This window comes from Triturus cristatus, chromosome 12 (genome assembly GCF_964204655.1).
Source record: "Triturus cristatus chromosome 12, aTriCri1.1, whole genome shotgun sequence".
Lineage (NCBI taxonomy): Eukaryota > Metazoa > Chordata > Amphibia > Caudata > Salamandridae > Triturus > Triturus cristatus.
In genome coordinates this window covers 810,359,436-810,377,684 of record NC_140595.1, presented here as the reverse complement: position 1 = coordinate 810,377,684, position 18,249 = coordinate 810,359,436, and the positions used below count along the sequence as shown (strand labels likewise).

Here is an 18,249-nt window from a genome sequence, read left to right as displayed (position 1 = left end):
TACTAAGCACATACAGAGCAGTCAGTCGGCTGCTGTGCAGCCATATTACCCAGTAAAAAGTCACCCCAACTTGCTTTAACCCACGTCTCATCCTACAGTTCACACCTGCCAGGTCTGGCCAGACAAGCAGTTTCTGCCAGCCCATGTCACCCTGCCTAAAGCCAACATACCAATTGTTTACACGAGTCTGGCAAACATGCACCTATCATAGGCCGCGTTTAAAACCTGACTATCGAGCTCGTTCAGCCAGGTCATTCAGACTGGACCTGAAGGCAGAGCACCTCTTAAAAGCAAGGATACAGACAAGCTCAGTGTATGTTCACGTGTTAAACCGGTTCAACTCTCAACGCCAAGCCTGATGAGTGCAGAGCACAGATTAAAGACGTCTGGAGAAGCCATGAGGGGTTCGCCAAGCGCAAGCATCGAGGTTCGACTTGTGTTGCTCACTCCCTTCTCCGGCACCAAGCCTGGGAATCCAGGGTACCCACCTCCCCACAGCACGCACCCAGGTTCGGGACCCCGGAAAAAGGAAAACCGTCAAAGAAACATTCTTACAAGCGATAATGTCGCAAAAAACTTTATTCATTTTATCTTCAATAAATACTATACAAAAACAAGTAAAAAGTTCATACAGTTGGCCATGTGGGTTCATCTTTTAGCTCTCACTGGAGGTTAAACAGATGTAATCTGTCGGTTCAAGTGGGGGCAATTTAGGGGCAAGAGTTTGGTCCACGTTTGGTGGGACTGGAACAGGGAGGGAGCAACCACTACTGTTGAGGTAGTTGAACTCAAGCAGTAATAAGCACCACTTCTGGAGGTACGGAATCTTTGCATCGTGTCCCTGACAATTGTTAGCACGATTAGTGTTCAGTCTCTAATTTAACTAGACGTTAACGAGACGCTCGAGGACAGAAAATACCAAAGTTCCTGGCGACAGGCTGCCTTCCGAAATATTTATTCAAATCAAAAGAACAAAAATATACTCCAAATAGCCCCAACATGAACAAGCCATGCTAGAAAGACTTCCGGGTTCTTTGCCTCCGCTCCTTTGCTCGGTGGTCCACCATGCAAGCCCTCCTCGTGGAGGAGGCTTAGATCAGATCGGCCACGTTCATGGGCATCTCCTCAATGGTGGTGTTGTAGAAAGTCTCAATGTCCTTCAGGGTTCGCTTGTCCTCTTCCGTCACCATGTTGATGGCCACACCTTTCCTACCGAAGCGCCCACCTCGTCCGATTCTGCACAGGTAGAAAAAGCACGTGTGAGGCACGCAGGCACCAGGAAGCCACCAATAATCGCGTGTCGGCTTCTATTCAGTAGTGAGCAGCAAGGGGTGCTGTCCACTGTGGAGAGAAGCTCATTCATCTACCAAAGGACTTCAGTCCGCCGTCGGCACAGACAGCCAGGCAGAGAGGGATTCATCTTTGGACACGTGCGAACCCACCCTTCTCCCCTCAGCAGCTCGGAGCAGACACTTACCTGTGGATGTAATTCTCACGGTTCGTTGGCAGATCGTAGTTAATGACCAAGGAGACCTGCTGCACGTCAATGCCTCTGGCCTGAAGGGACGAAAAGGTGTGCGTTAGTAAGTTTGAACCCGCCCACCCTGCAAACACGCAACAAACATGTCAAATACTGACCAAGCACCTAAAACCAACGCAAGAAGACGTACACGCTAAAGGCGACCACCATCCTTCCCAAAGCAGCAGGGGCCGCAAAAGTTGCACCCAGAGCAGGAGGGGGTAGAGGCCTGTGGCATGCTGTGCGTGCACGACTTACCAACAAATCTGTAGTGATGAGCACACGACTGGAGCCGGATCGGAATTCACGCATAATTACATCTCGCTCTTTTTGGTCCATATCTCCATGCTACAGGGATTTAAAGAAAAAAAAATAAAGTTAGGCCGCCCCCACAAAGACAGACAACGCACTTACGAATTAACCAGGCAGATACAAAGTCTTCAGTATCTACTCAAGAACTTTAAACTCCTCAGCCAGACCGATCCTTGACCTTCCCAGATAAGCCCACACCTCACCCCACCAAAACAAGCATTTGCAAAGAGTCTCGCATTTGAGCTACTGGCATTGACAAGGCTATTTGTTTTAAAACAAATAAAAGGAATTGTCATACAATATCGATAGCATATACCATGGAAAACGCATGACCTATTGCACTGCAAAGAAGCACCATAAACAAACAAAAAACGATTGCCTAAGCGCCAGTTGAGGACGCTCCTTTTCACACCTGGCAGCCAAAGCTTGGAACAACCTTTGCCCTGCACCTCAGAACCACCCATCGCTACAGCAATTCAGGACAGGACTAGAGAACTGGCAGTGCCAATGAATGGAGAACCACGAGGCTAACAGCAACCTCACCTTGAGACCTTAAAGGGTGATTTGCTGTGCTTTATAAATCTGATTGGTAGAGAATCTGCATAATGCTACAACCCCCCCCCCCACCTTATCCACCACATAAAGTCTTCTCACCCACTGAGGTGTGTACCCATAGCATGAACCAGCCAGCAATCACTTAAGGAAGGCACTGGGATGAACATGGACGAGTTTTCTCTGCCCCCGCCAGATATAAGAAAAGCGCCACCAATAAGACGCATCCTTGCCCAGTGACGGGGGGCATGGCTGGTGTGACAGGACAACTATGGCCAAGCTATCCACAATGTAGAAGAAAGTCTCACCAGAGCAGACACGGTGAAGTCACGGGCGTGCATCTTCTCCGTCAGCCAATCCACCTTCCGCCGCGTGTTGATGAAGATTACAGCTTGGGTGATTGTCAATGTTTCGTAAAGATCACACAAGGTGTCTAATTTCCACTCCTGCAGAATAGATTAAGAACAGTCAAGCAACCAAAATGAACCAGGCCCTTCAAGAAAGATGGTCATGAGTTTAAACAATGAGAAAGTGGTGCAGTAACATCAGTTTAAGTGGCTTTCCAACATCTCCCAGGCCTTGTTTGGCTGGGAGGGGGGGGGGAATATCCTTCAGTATGAAGCCGGAAGGACACTACATTTACAGCACTGGCAATAGAACGTGTGTTACCATGCAGGTCATTACAACAGCTTGCTTTAGGGGGTGCATTGGCAGAGTGGTGTTGGATCTCCAGTCCAACATCTTCCCTGCTGTTGCGCAGACCAGAGTTGGAATAGTACTGTAATTGCATTTAAATAGCGCTTACTACCCCTGAAGTGTTTAAGTAGCACACTACTCAAGAAGCCATGGATTAGTATAGCGAAATATGAAAGTAAATTGAGTGGTGGATAGGCGAGTCAGTTATTGGATTCAGACGGATTGCAGAGGGACAGAAGAGGGAAAAAGGTTTGCATTTATATAGCACTTGTTACCCGTTGGGGTGTTGAAGCGCTTTTTTTGTTTACAAGTAGCACGCTACTCCGGAACCCATAAAGGATTAGTGGCAAGTTAGTATAGTGAAATTTGAAAGCAATGAGTGGGATAGATCACTTATTTGTATATTATACTACTCGTAATTCCAGCGTACTCCTAAAACAAGCAGTAATGACTTGCGTGCAAAAGGAACTAGTCTTAATCGTTCTCATGTTGGTATTGAAAATGCATGTATGCAAAATGCATACATGATTCATACAATTATCTGCTAGATATACAGATACACCCTTTTGTAGTGTATGAATTAAGCACAACTGTAGTGTTATTCGGCAGGGATCATTGCTGTATTCTACTGTAAATAAAGTACACATCCATCACAAGGCAAATGATTGGAATGGCTACTGCAGTTTTGGGATGATCCACATGCCCTAAAACTGTTTTCAGTTTGAATGCTGGTGCTGTACAAGTCTGTCCAGCATCCTTATCTTCAAAGGTAAAACGAAAAGCCTTTGCACCATTGACAGCTAGTCACTAGAGCCGAGCAAACCACCAACTCTGGCACAGCCAACAAACACTTGTTCTCACTGGTGACAGTCAGACGTACTGGGGTCCACACTACTGGCCCCCAGAGCTAGGACCCCCTCCCTCCCCTCTCGGCCAAAACACTAGGAGCCTCCCTAAATGACCTTGCACTGAAAAGCCAGGTTGGCGTGGTTTATCCAGGTGTCTTTCAACTGCGCAAGATCAGGAAGATACAGCGCCTTCTCACTCAGGAAGCACTGATCCAGGTTATAATAGCCACCGTTGTGTTGCACCTGGACTATGCCCACTCTGTACTTGGGCATGCCACTACCTGCTCAAACTGCTTCAGATGGCCCAAAACCAGCATCCCGACTGGTCTTGCGGCAACCTAAATTGCAAACAGCAACCCCCTTGCTGAGGAAGCTGCACTGGCTCCCCATTTCCCAGCGTTGCACCTTCAAAACAGGCTGCCTCATCTTTAAATCCCTGCATGGCAATAGTCCCGTAATTATTAACTACTGATATTTAGACAGTCCCTCACGCAACCTACGATCTACCCACCTCACTACCCCGGCATTCAAGCAGGTACGTCAAGGAGGCCTCAGATTTGCTACCCTTGCCCCCAAACTGGAACTCCCTCCCACTGGAAATGCAGTCCTGCACGAACCTTCAGCAATTTAGGAAGTCCCTTAAAACATGGTTATCTGCACAAGCCTACAATTAATGTATTTATCGATAGCACACAGCCTTCTACAGCGCCATGAAACCACTAGGTGTACGTGCGCTTTATCATTTAACATGAACTGTGCCAGGGTCTATAACATGGTACTTGCAAACACTTTCCCCAGGGGCCAAGGATTCTGTAATGAGACAGAGGCCCACACTAATGCCAGGTGGGTGTAGGGGAACCATTACATTTAGTGGCTGAGTTGCACAACGTGAAACTAGAAAACCTGGAAAGATTACAACTTTTCCACTTGATCAAATTGTATGATCCTAGGCAATGGTTTGATTCCATCACACCATTATCACATAGGAGAGATTTAAATACAGGACTTCAGGAAGGGACTATACAAAACCTATGTGATGTAATAAACTGTTTGAAGTGCATTAGCAACCCAGGCCACTTAATTGAGGCACATAACTGACTTTTCTTAGTTTACCATTGGCACTGTATGCAAAAGGGTTTTGATCATAAGCATAAATGTCTCTAAATTCATGGTTAGAAACAATCACTTAATGCATTCAGTGTACTAATGTGAAACTGATTGTTAATGAAATACACTTGTTGAATTATGAAAACTTTGATATTTACACCTTTGCTGTGGTATCACCACAAGTGAAGGTGACCCGAAAGTTAAGCTGTGCAGGACACCTAGTTTCTACATTTAACCTTTGAATAAATCGCCCACCTGTTTTACATTTAATGTTATTGCTTTAAGTAAACAGCCCACTGCTGCTATTGTCCAAATGGCAGCATGCAAACGTCAGGAGGGCCACACTTTAAATACCACTAATCTAGAAGGCGCCCAAGCGTCTGTAGGTGAGTAACTTGTGTCACAGCCACATGCTCCCTGGTTAAAGGCTCTGGAGAGCCCAGTACGGCAAGGCTCGAAAAAGTGGTAGACCTGCTGGTCTAGTAACTAATCTATTTTAACTAAATGTACTTGACCTGTCAACTGGCCTCAAGTTATGTGATCCTAGGCAAATATTTTGTCTTACAGAGCCCCTATTTCATTATCATAAGGGATCACCTTCAAAGATGCAAGTTTACCATTTCTGCTGTCTCCCCAAAAATGTTCAACTAAATGTTTGCTCCATTAACAGGAATCAAGCCCATATATAGGGTACAGACGATTCCTGGCTTGACTCTTAGTTTACTAATAGCTTTGTGGCACGGCATTGTCAATTCAGATAGCATATGAAATGACGACAAAACTTACCAACGTTTTAGTTTTACTGATAATAGCGCATTAACAATTTTTGGAAATTGCATTGTAACAAAAATTTAAGATTTGCACATCTTAAAGACAAGTGGTCTAATTTGTTTTGATGCGATAAAAAAATTTCCACAATTACAAAAATGGGTCTTCACAACAAGTGAAATATTTGAACAGTTCACTTAGCCATTTTAGTGTTTAATTAGAAAAAAGCCCGACATTTTACAGTGTCATTTAACATGCTTTGCACAGTTCATTCAATCAGTCATTTACAAAATCCTCCAACTAAAGTCAGAAGAAAAATAAATGTAATATGCTGATTTTTTACTTTGATCTCTGAAAGCCAGCAAATGTTACAAAAACCAAGATTAAATGACATTTTAGTGCCATTTCACTTTGGTCAGAAGTCCAAATCGGTTAAAAATCCTACAACTTCAGGGAAGGCTAACTGGACAGAGAAGTCTTCCTCGACAATGCGATTGGATTTTCTGAGCCCTGTACAGGACACCCAAAGCTCTCCACTACTCACCTCTCGCTCCACATTGACATAAAACTGTCTGATACCCTCCAGGGTCAGCTCCTCTTTTTTCACCAGGATACGGATGGGGTCTCGCATGAACTTTTTGGTCACCTCCAAGACGTCGGCGGGCATGGTGGCAGACAAGAGCACTACCTGGGGCAGAGACAACGTGCAGTTATTCACGAGGGGGTTTTAACAGCTACTCTACCTCAGTGCAACTTCACGCTTTAAAATAAAAACTGTCTTGTTGGTAATTGCCTAAATGTAAAACTAAAGTCTCCAAACCACAAAGGGTGGCAGAACACGCAACCATGTGCGTTTGGACTCGCTACGCTAAACAGGGGCAGATTTCAAGTACTTATGTGGTCGGTCAGTGTGGGGGGGGTCACTACACAACTAGTATGTATGGAGAGGGAGGCGATGCAGAACTGGATGGAGTTGTAGGGGGGAAATTGTGTATATAGCCACACGCCGAAGGCAAAAATGGACATTAAAACCGGTCAGCACGCGTTATTTTAAGAACGCACACTAGAGCATCACCACCTAGCCAAGACTGGGTATCAGGGTGTGCTGTCCGTATTTACGAATGCTCACCTGCTAGCTATTCTAGTGCTACTCCCATGAAACCTACCCATTGAGCTCCTCACTAGCTTCTCAAGAGCGACTAAAGAGAAATTCCTGAAACTCCGCTTAGGCATACTACCATCTGCATACCATATGCCACCTTGGCTACGCCCCCGGCTGCCTGCAACTTGCCGCCTTTGCGGAGAAAGGGAGGACATAGTGCACCTACTGACTATCTGCAAGGCCCTAAAATCGGCCCGACGAACTCTGCTAAGACCCATCTTCAACATGAAAGCCATTCGAACCTGCAGGCAAGCAGTTAAAGCATCCCTCTCTGGTGAGGATGCCCAACAAAGCTGTTGGTTGGTAAAATACATATCTGTTGTAGAAACAACCATGAAAAAGGCCGGCCCCCTGGTCACAGATTGAATCACAGCTGAACTGTTTGCGGCTCCTTGAGCCAACCCAGAGGGTAACGCATGTATTGTTGGCCTAAATAGGAAACATAGTATTATCAGGACTAGCAGACTCTAAAGGACTGTACAGCTGTTGTAGAACTGTTACTTTAGCAAACGTTAAAGATTACCACATTTTGCATTCAAAATTGCAATTAGGTCCGCACCCTGTACTTCATCTTTTTTCACACCCTTAGCCTGACCAATAGCGTCCTTTGTATTTCAATGCTACTTTTGGGCCTTCCTCTTGTGTTATTTTTTTTAACAATGATTAATTTAAAGCGTATGGAAATATGTAATGTACGATTGTTAAGGTTTTAAATAACTGCACAATAAACTAAATCTGAATCCATTGAGCTAGTTGATGGAAGAGCTAAACACCTCCCATAACCCTCACCTGCGTGTTGCTGCTGAGCTTCTGAAAGATGTCATAGATCTGGTCTTTAAACCCACGACTCAACATTTCATCCGCTTCGTCGAGCACAAACATCTTGATGCATTTGGGGGCTGCAAGACAGTACGCAGATTAGAACACTGTACAGGTACCGCATAAATGAGAACGCACGACACACCAGCACTGTTTTCAGAATCTAAGGCATGATCATGCTCCCACGCAGCTGCCCTCCCGGGTCACCCTGCCAGCAGGACGCCGTCAGGGGCCCAAAGAGACGCAGGCTGCATGAGATCAGATGACACGCATGAGTATCATCACCAGAACAGCAAACTCCCAGCCCTCCCCAAACAGGATCACGCCCTAGGCTCAAGCCACTTACACAGGTATCGTCGGTTAATCATGTCAAACACGCGCCCAGGGGTGCCCACAATAATGTGGGGAGCTTCCGACTGCAGCTTCTGCACTTCAGCCCTCACGTTTGTGCCCCCGATACAGGCGTGGCAGGACGCCCCCATGTAGTCTCCCAGAGCCATTACCACTTTTTGGATCTGTAAGAACACAGTCGTGTTAGATAAAACATCTAAGGCACGGCATAGCTAGAACTAAAGTTTGGGAGTGTGCCCACAGCATGAACCAGCTAGCACCACTTCAGTTTGTGCTGGGATGAATATGGATCACATTGATCTACCCCCACCAGATATAAGGAATCACACCACCGAACAGGTGTTTCTTTGCCCAGTGGTGGGGGTGTGGACCACGCACCCGCCTCTACAAAGTCTGGGTACAATTTAAAAAAAGATGCCATTGGTGCACACAAAAACCTGCACGCCACCCAACGCAACACAAGAGCTACATGCCGTTTGACAGCCAGCCACAGAGAAACACAAAAGAGCAAAAACCAGCTCGCTTACCTGTTGGGCCAACTCACGGGTGGGCGCCAGGACCAAGGCTTGGGTAGCCTTCAGGTCCAGCTCAACCTGCTGAAGAATAGAGATGGCAAACGTGGCAGTCTTCCCAGTACCTGACTGGGCCTGTGCAATGACATCATACCCTGTGGGAGAAAGGCAGACCAGTGAGATGGCGCAGCACGGGGGCACACGCATGCAAGAACAGTAATACTGGAGCAGGATTACGGGTGTGCTCTCACTATGGAGCTTGGTGCAGTATCCAAAGCACGGGTAACGCAAGTCTAATCTGCCGCTGCATGTATTTGGCGCTTTATGTCTTCTAATAGTGGGGCACAGTGGTGGCAGTGGCCGGGTCGAATATGGGCGTAGGTGCTTTGTGCTGTCACAAATTAAAGGGGCTACCACGAGTTCGGCAACGAGAGATTTAAGTTAAACTTAAACTATGTGATAGTAACCAAGTTTCACCACAGCCACCTCCTGCCCCAGCTGAGAACTTACCCTTGATACAAGGAAGAATGGCCCGCTGCTGGATGGCGGAAGGTTTCTCAAAACCATAGGCATAGATTCCTCGGAGAAGAGACTCCGATAAACTCATGTCATCGAAACTGTCGACAATCTCATTCCAGTTACTCTGTTGAAAAAGAAGATACGAGGTTGGCGGGTCGCACACTCACCCCATCAAAAACAGATAGACAGAATAATCAATGGACTCACCTCGATGATGCCGTCCGGCTCCATGCCTTCGGGGCCACTGTCACGGCCATTGTCTCTAGTGCTGAGAAACATAAATAGGGAGAATTGATGGTGGTTAAGTAACTAAGAAACGAAGAGTCGTTTTCTCTGACTAGAAACACATGGCAAAGGTAGCCGCGACGAATCACTGTACACGAAGGAAGGCCATCATAGATGCCGGCAGACATGTCCATTGCAAGAGTGGTTTGAATGGAAAGATTCGAGACTAATTTGCATGTGAGCAGCTTCATCCCCAGACGCTTCCTGAAAGGGGAGGAGACCAGATTTCTTCCTAAACGTGACTCACAGGGCGGGCCGGGTGCAGACATCGGGCATTACACAATCTGCCGAGGCAGCATAAGGTTTCTAGGCCAGGGGGCAGAAGAGCCGTCGCCATGGTTGCACAGGACGAGCCTCTTCCAGTAAAGTGCTTGCAGTTCTTCCGGGGAGGGTCTGTGGCTCTATTTAGGGCAGCATCGGGCGCTAGTGCCGTTATTTAGGATACGACCCTTCGTTGGGCGGGAGCAGGGACTGCAATGGATAATGCCATGGGGATTCTGAAAGACTGCAGCATGGGGCAGTTTAAATAGTCGACCCTTTGTGTGCAGCTAGGATGTGCCCATAATCTCATGTTTAGGGTAAGGGAAGAGGGCTCTCGTGTCACTGGCAGAGTGGGGACACCCCGTGGGGGGGGGGGGGGGAAGGAGGGTGTTTAGAATCCTGTCACACCACGAGGGGGAGCTTAGCAGTCCCATTGGGAGGTACATGGCATAAATTGGGTGCCCTTCTGTTGGTTCAAACAATCGTAAATCACACTAGTATGGATAGCAGCCCAGAACGAAGTGTTGCAGGGTGGGGTCTGTAGGAACAATTCGTTATAAAACTGTGGGATACACGGGACATTCCAACTTCAGGACAGGGCCAGGGATTTCACTGTACATGGTGTACCTATCCGAAATGAATGAAAATAACCAAAGAATGCCCATTTACTAATAAGGATTTTCTTCTTGTGAAAGGAGCCCTCTCTTCCTGGGGTGCCCCCTTTTGCCTGTCAACCCTGCTCCATATACACGAGAGCCTGTCCCAGACAGTGCTCCGGGGTCTCTACCGGGAGATCCCCCGCACACAGAAGATGGCCGCGGGGGGAAGATGGCGCCCGCCCGCTCACAGAAAAGAGGGGCGCAGGGCCTGGTCACGCGCAGGAAGTGACGTCGCCGCCCAGCTGAGAAAGACGGGCGGCGGCCGCCATCTTAGCACGCGCGCCGCGGAGGAGCCGGCAGGAGGGAGGGGCGAAGGGGGCCGCGAGGCGCAGACCGCGGTCCGATACCAAGTACTCAACACCCCACCCGCGCCGAAAGCACTGCTTAGTGTCACTTTCAACACCACCCGCAAAGCTCCGCTCACGAAAGCGGTGGGTTTACTGATGTGCCAATAGGGAACAACGCCAAAGGAACTAGAAGGGGCGCGGAAGGTTACACGAACAGGAGCCAAAAGGAAGAAGGATCAAGTGTCACCCGGTAATGCCGGTCTTATTCCGTAGAACCCGCTCCCCCTCGCTAAAGCAGACACCTCCGCGCCTAGCAGAACACCGACGGTCAGCCCTGGTCTTTACGACACTAAGAAGCGCTACTCGTCTAGCGCCGCGCCCAGGTAGACGTCAGCCACGTTTCGCACTCACCGGTTTTCGTAGCTCGCAGACATTCTTCAGAACGGACGAGCCAAGCCGGCTCCTAATGTCTTATACTCCCTGTACGATCCGCCCACTTATGTCTGTCATTGGCCACGCAGAGTGCGCGTCAGCAGGAAAAAGACGTGGATTAGTCGGTCTTTCTCCGCGGACGTCCCCTGTACTCGTTCCATTGGCGGATGTCCCTGTCGTTCATTTCACGCTTTCAGCCTGTCGGAATGTACTGTAACCGGGGCTCTGATTGGCTTATGGCGGCTAGCATACGGGTAGCTGCCGCCATTGCGGCCCGACCTCCGCCTTTACAAGAGTGGCGCCAAGCTGCTGTCATTTGATTGGCCTGTTAGACAGACAATCACTAACCGTAGCCAATGGCATCTCGCGGGATTGTGGGCAGGCGTATGCTGCTGCCGCTTCTGGGAGCATGTTGGGGTTTTAGATGCCTTGTTGATTCTAGGACGAGCCGAGCGTCACTTCCGATTTTCAATGAGAACATTTTGTCTCGGAGAGAACATCGAGCAAATTTTTTTTTCTGAGTACGATGTGTGGCCTATAATGGCGACCAAAGCTGTGAGCCCAGTAAATCATTCAGAGTAAAAAGCGCGATCTTCAACACCCAGTTTATTTACATTAGCTGTGTTACCAAATGCTCTTGATACAATGAAAAAAATCCTGGTTCACTGAACTCCACCCATTTGGGCTAATACAATTGAAAACAGTGGTTTGTTAAAAAAAAATACTACATGGATACGGAGAAGCATCTGGTACCTATTTTACTCCAATACATCTCTACTGAATGTCTGATGAGCTGTCTATGTTGAAGACAACTGAAGACAACGGAGTTGAATACTTTTGGGGAGCTAGGTATGTCACCTGGCAATTGGGAGAAAAAAGAGTAAAAGTCGATATTTACCCACTCGCTTGAAATAATTAAAATGCACTTCAGAACAATTACTATTAGGGTATTTAGGCAAACAGATTTCAAAATGCACTATTGTGACTAATCATACACACTTTTCTACAAATTCGAGCACTATTATTCAATCATCGGCTACTGGCCCTCCTACAATCTTACAACATTAGTTAATGGCCAGTATTTTCTTCTGAGAAAGATGGCATCTTTATTTGCGTGATAAAAGAAGGTTTGCAGGCTGAGTCATCCCATTGAAGTATATAAGACGTAGCATATTGATGTTATACGCATTAGGACCCTCGTGGCTCTGGTGCAGACTCTCAATAGGAACGATTTCATATGCTGTGAGGTGTTACGCTGTGCTTCGTGTTGAGTATGAGATAATGCGCAGTGTGTGAGTGTGTGCTGAGAAATAAAGGAGTGTTTTTTATTGCAGCTCTTGTGTGGCACATTTCATGTGCATGCTCCAGAGCTGGGGAAGGCGCTACATCTGGCAACGAGTAACGGATGTGTGCCCTGAAGAAAGCAAGGCTGCTCTCCCTTAGAGTTTGCACTGGTACGGCAACTGCTAGTGTGTGCCATGTGCCTCAAATAGAAGCAAAGCAGTCTGAAACAGGTACATGTAGATTCAAAGGCCTACTCCAGCCTATATACAGTTAAAGAAGAATGTGAAGGCCCTGCAGAGAAGCACATTCAAAATGTCTGCCAAAACCTCAGGTGAAGCGGTTGGCGGAAATACTGCGCTACACCCTGAATACAGAGCAATTACTCAAATGAAGCAGAAAGATAACATCAGTGACAACCAGGTACAATAAACAGAATTTACTTACTGTCAAAGACAAGTGAAGCATTCTACGACCTCAGATCGGGCATGGTGACCCAAGTTCAAGCACAATGGTTGTGCTTTCTGAAGATGCAGGGACCGCCGTGTATAGCGAAAGCTTTCTGAACAACACGTGCTCTCAATGTCAGAAAACAGGAGCATGAAATAAAATGCAGCCGTGTTCCTGAAGTCACCCCGGCCCTTCGATACTTCTAAGAAGCAGAACATTGGTACCAGGTGGGCTGCATGGATCGAAACGTTCGATAACTTCATAGATGCACTAGAAGATGAAGATGAAAAGATGATTGTCAAATACTAAAACCTCCTTGTAGACTATGGAATGAAAGAAGAACTAAAGAAAGTTTCAGAGACTGATGCAAAATCATACAAGAAAGTAAAAGAAGAATTGGAGGCCAAGTTCAACCTGAATGTCGACTACACAAAGTATATCTTTAACCAAGCATGATAACAGGTTGCTGAAACAATGAAAAAATGTGTTGAAAGAGTTGATACACTCATTAAACATTGCTGGTTCTATGATTTCACAGACGAAGAAGCCATGTGCCTAAGAGTCATTGATGGCTGCCTTTCAGATTTGTTTACAAGACGCATGTTGAGAGAAACACACAGCTTGGAGAAAATACTGAAGGCTGCAAGAGAGCAGAAGACCGAGCAGACTGACAAGCTGCTGACATGGAAGCAGGTATAGCCCACAATGAATCGGCCTTGGCCATGAAAAGCAAACACAAGCAAAAGCAGAATCCACTTAAGTTAACGTCTTCAAAGAAATCAAAGCTATGCTCCAAATATGGATTTCCGTTTACCCTTTAAGGTGAATGTCCAGTTATCGGGCAGGTCTGCAAAGGTTGTGGGAAAAATAATCATTTCATTACTGTGTGCCGAGCTAAAGAAAAATCAAGTGTGTCACGATAGAAAGAAATGATCGACACAAGAACACTCCAGAAGCACTCTCGCCCCGTCCAGAACACAAAAAAGCAACATCAGCTACAACAAATGGAAACCAGGCAAAATCAACCGCTGTCAAGCTTATCATATAAAGCCTCTTCAACACCACTATCGCGCACCAGCGAGGAAGATGGGTGTGTTCTGAGGATGTCTACCAAAGGACAGTGCACACGTGTGGAGTTGCCTGCCTGTAAAGAAGATCACAGTTCAAAGAAAACTCACCAAACAAAGCGACAAACTTTAGTTGGACATTATCCCAAAATCACGTTGAAAGTGAACGACCCAATACATTTTTATCATAGACAGTGGTGCATCGATTAATCTCATGCCCATGGAAAAGTTTAACAGCTTATCCCCTCTGCCTCGCCTCACTCCATCACTTATGAAGGTATACAGCTGGGCTGCTTCTGAGCCACTTCAATGCCAAGGGTTGTTCACAGCGACATTGCAACTCAAAAAGACATGGGTGCAAGCCACCACTAATGTTCTACAAGGGGCTTGTTAAGTGCCTGATTGCTGAGTTTTGCCACCGCTGCTGACCTGGGGTTAACATCCCTCAACGACAACCTCTGTGCTCAGTCTGCGATCACAAGCCAATTCCCATTGTTGGTTCATGGCCTGGGAATACTCAAGAAAATGAAACTACAGCATCATATCTGTGAAAACATTCACCTTGTTGCTCAGCAACACCGGAGAGAGTGTTGCTTTCCATTTACAAGAAGATGTAGAGAAAGAGTTGGTAGCGCTTTTAAAGTATGACATAATTGAATGTTCCACAGGCCCCACACCACTGGTTTTGCCCATAGTGTGTTGTACCAAAGATGGAGAGTAGTAGAGTTGTGCACATCTGCATTGATATGTGCCAGGCAAATAAAGCAATCGAGAGGGAGAGACACTCTGGTCTACACATAGGGGACATGATCATGCAATTGAATGGAGCTATAGGGTTTTCCAGCCTCAACCTGAATAAAGGATACCATCAACTTGAACTGGAGGAGAACTGCAGGGACATTACTGCATTTTTGACTCATGATTGTTTGTTCAGATATAAACAACTGAGTTTTGGAGTATTCTCGACTGCTGAGATAGTCCAGGATGTTATTCGCTGAGTTATCCAACCTGTTGCACATGCTTTCAATTATAGCGATGACTTTCTGTTTTTTGGGAGAACATAAGAAGAACACAATAAAGCCGTTAACCAAGTGTGCCAGTTACTTGTTGATGCTAGTCTCACTCTGAATGCTGCAAAGTGTGAGTTTCACAAAACCAAACTCAAGTTCTTTGGGTACATATTCTCTGATGGGGGGAATTACTCCAGACCCACACAAGGTGCAAGCAATATCATCCACTTGTCCCCCCCTCAGATGTTACCATCCTACGATCCTTTCTAGGCCTGGCCAGTTTTTGCTCAGTATACATTTGCAATTTTTCTACAGTGAGTGCCCTATTAAGAGACTTGACAAAGCAAAAGTTACTGTTTCAATAGTCTCCAGAATGCAGCAGGAGTTTCTGAGACATTAAGCATGCAATTGAAAATGCAACTGAAATAGCCTACTTCAACAAGTTAGATATTGAAATAACGATTGGCGCAAACGTGGTAGGGCTAGGGGCAATCCTTGCTCACCATAATGTCCATCCTAATGCTCAGAGACACATTGTGGCCTATGCCAATTAGAGCCTGTCTGAGACAGAACATGCCTACTCTCATCCAGAGAAGGAGTGTCTGGCTGAGGTGCAGGCCTATAAACATTTTCATGTATTCCTCTATGGAAAACGATTCACTGTTATCACAGACCACCAGGCATTACTCACAATTTTTGGGAACCCGAAGGCTAAAATGCCCCCTAGCATCAAGAGGTGGGGGTTAAGACTACAAGACTATGACTATAAGATTGTGCACAAACCAGGGAATTATCAAATCTGGGCAGGAAACTCCGCTATGCTGGCGGAATTTGCAAAGTTTTGCGGCCTTCGAACTCCGCTTCGAGTGCGGTGTTCAGCAAAAACTCCGCTAACAGCAGTGTAACGTAGTTTGCCAGCACCCACCTTTATGTATGCAGGTTCTGGGGTTGGCTTGCCGTTGCCATGCACTCTGCATTCTCAAATCTATTGAATAGATAAGGTAATGATGATAGCTCTTACCCCGCAATCTGTATCCTGATCAGAAGTCCTCTTCATTGGCTAGTCTGTGCGTGATTTTTTTCATGCATGATCCGGGTCACGCCTTCCCGCCCAGCCGTGTGTTGTTTGGCTTCTCTCTCTATCCATCAGGGGCACCAGGGGCTGCAGATGGCGCACAGCTCTCGGTGGCGGTTTCCTACGCGGCCCGGCCCAGCACCGGGTAACGCGTGTGACGGCTGCTTGGACTCCCAGACCCAGCATTGCTGCAGGCCACAAGAGCAGCGCCCGGCTATGAAGCGGGTTTTACGCTGGTGTAGGCAGCCATTCGGACCAACCTGCGACATTGAAGAGAGGCGTTAGGGGCGGCAGGAGAGCAGGTGAGATTCTCCTTAGAGAACTCATGGCATGCCACAGGCAGTTGCAAAGCCTGGGAGCTTGATGCTGTTTGCAGGCGAGAACATTTTCCATGGCAGTAGGGGTGTGCGACAGTCTACTGTATGAGGCGCTTTAGTTGCAGCGCAGAACTGCCTAAAACAGCATGTTCGCTTTAATAAGAGTGCTGGCAACAGAAACAGTCTTTCATGAAATTAGCCGGTGGCTGTGCACAGGACTGCCTGCGTATGGGATGTGGGAGAGGTCCGAGGCACTATGAGGAGAGTGTGTGATGGCCTGGATGCAGAAAGTGTAAGCAGCACTGAGTTCAGAGGGGTGGGGGATTGTGCCGTTGCACTTGGGGAGGGTTGTGGTTGGTGGGGAGTAGGCTTTCAGGTGTGCCGTGTACCAGGGTTTTTAAAGGAGAATCCTGGTACGTTGACCCGGGGCTTGGGGCTTGAGGGGCAGGACATACTTCAAGACTCCCTCTTTGTGAAAGTGGGACCAGAAGGCCAAATAGTTTTGGCAAGAAAACCTATATGTACATTACTTTCAAAGCACCACTCCTGTTTTTCCACTAACAAGCTCTCGACACATCCTTTGATTTTATGCATATAAGAAACACCCACTTTTCATAATTACAAACCCCCAAGCTAATGTGTGTATGTGTGCATTTTATATGTGCACACAAAGAACTTGCAGAGCAGTTCTGAGAACTGAATTCCATCTTTTATTTATTTAGTCAGTTATTTTTATGCGGGTCCCACATGTCCCCTTAGGCATGCTTCAACCCACAAAAATATCAGGAAAAGATAGCCAATGTCCCATAGGGTTGCAAACCGTGATAATTGCTCTTGATTAGAGGCAGACAACAATTCCCTGCGGAGCGTGGCCTGGTAAGGAAATTCTAATTGTAAAGGGGGGAGGGAGTCCCACTACTGCAGCTGATTAAATAATTAGAAAGAAAGGAGGCTGAACAGGATGAGCAGGGCTCCGCGGCTTCTGCAACAGCTCCCCCTGCTGGCTGATCATGGCAGTTTTCTAAAGGAAGCCCTCCTGCACAGTATTCTGGTGTGTTTGATCACTGATCAAAACCTACTCTGCTCCAGACAGAACTCAGTGGAATTCGGCAGAGTTTTTCTGTAACTCAGTGGAATTCCACGAAGTGAAACTCCGTGAGCTCCGCCCAGGGTTAATCACATCCCAGAAGAGTACTTTTCACAAGTGCCACTATATCTTCACAGTTCAACATCCAAAACAGCTGAAGCATATCTAAACTTTATCGCACACCAGCGACTCTATTGGTGGAACAAATGATTGCTGCCACCAAAAGCTGAGAAAAACATGATAATTGTTAAAGAATTTATTGCTACGCAATCATAGAGGAGAAGTACCCAGCCTTTTGCTGATGCTGAAGTCCAAAAGTTCAGAAATTAGCCATGACTCCAGAAGGTATAAATGCTAGGAGGCTCGAGAATCATCCTACCTGAAAGCCTAAAGGCAGGCCTAGAAAAATCATAAAAATATTACTAGACCTGCAGGTCTAGTGACTTAAATAATCTACTCAACCTAATTATAATGCTCTTGACTCATAAACAGTTTTCAAATTCTGTGATCCTGGGCACAAATTTTAATTCAATGAGCTGCCATTTTCTTCTTTATCACATATGAGAGCACCTTCAAATATGTAAGTTCAGCATTTCGGCTGTACAAAAAACACTCCCAGCAAACTTCTTCACATAAAGGATTAGCACAAGCGATTTCAAAAAGTGCCAATTTCTTTGCCACCTTGTTCCTGATGTATGGGATTGAACTGACCATTCACAACCCATCGCTAATGCTTTTGAAAGAGCTAGCGAATGTCACTGCCCTTACTGTAGTACTTATCAGCTAGCCGTCCACAGGACTGTTATATTGCAGAATTAAATGGCTCTGGGTTTTGTCCTTGCTGCCAAGGGTGGGGTGTGCACCATAGTTGGT

The 18,249-nt window shown here is 46.6% G+C and overlaps 1 protein-coding gene and 3 non-coding genes across 4 annotated transcripts; all 4 read right to left on the bottom strand.

Moving 5' to 3' along the window:
• Positions 1-561: 561 nt before the first annotated feature.
• Positions 562-11,102, bottom strand: EIF4A1 (eukaryotic translation initiation factor 4A1). Its single transcript, XM_085639587.1, has 11 exons — positions 11,069-11,102; positions 9,373-9,433; positions 9,157-9,289; positions 8,662-8,801; positions 8,130-8,298; positions 7,754-7,863; positions 6,347-6,490; positions 2,692-2,829; positions 1,778-1,867; positions 1,478-1,557; positions 562-1,236 (listed from the first exon to the last, which is right to left on the bottom strand). Exons 1-11 carry the CDS (start codon positions 11,089-11,091, stop codon positions 1,092-1,094), a joined length of 1,233 nt encoding a protein of 410 aa, XP_085495713.1. The 5' UTR covers positions 11,092-11,102; the 3' UTR covers positions 562-1,091.
• On the bottom strand, positions 2,494-2,632 carry LOC146782942 (small nucleolar RNA SNORA48). Its single transcript, XR_014974893.1, has one exon. It is a non-coding gene; the product is annotated as a small nucleolar RNA SNORA48 (small nucleolar RNA).
• Positions 7,935-8,075, bottom strand: LOC146782941 (small nucleolar RNA SNORD10). The gene has a single exon (XR_014974902.1). It is a non-coding gene; the product is annotated as a small nucleolar RNA SNORD10 (small nucleolar RNA).
• On the bottom strand, positions 8,364-8,500 carry LOC146782940 (small nucleolar RNA SNORA48). The gene has a single exon (XR_014974894.1). It is a non-coding gene; the product is annotated as a small nucleolar RNA SNORA48 (small nucleolar RNA).
• Positions 11,103-18,249: the final 7,147 nt, after the last annotated feature.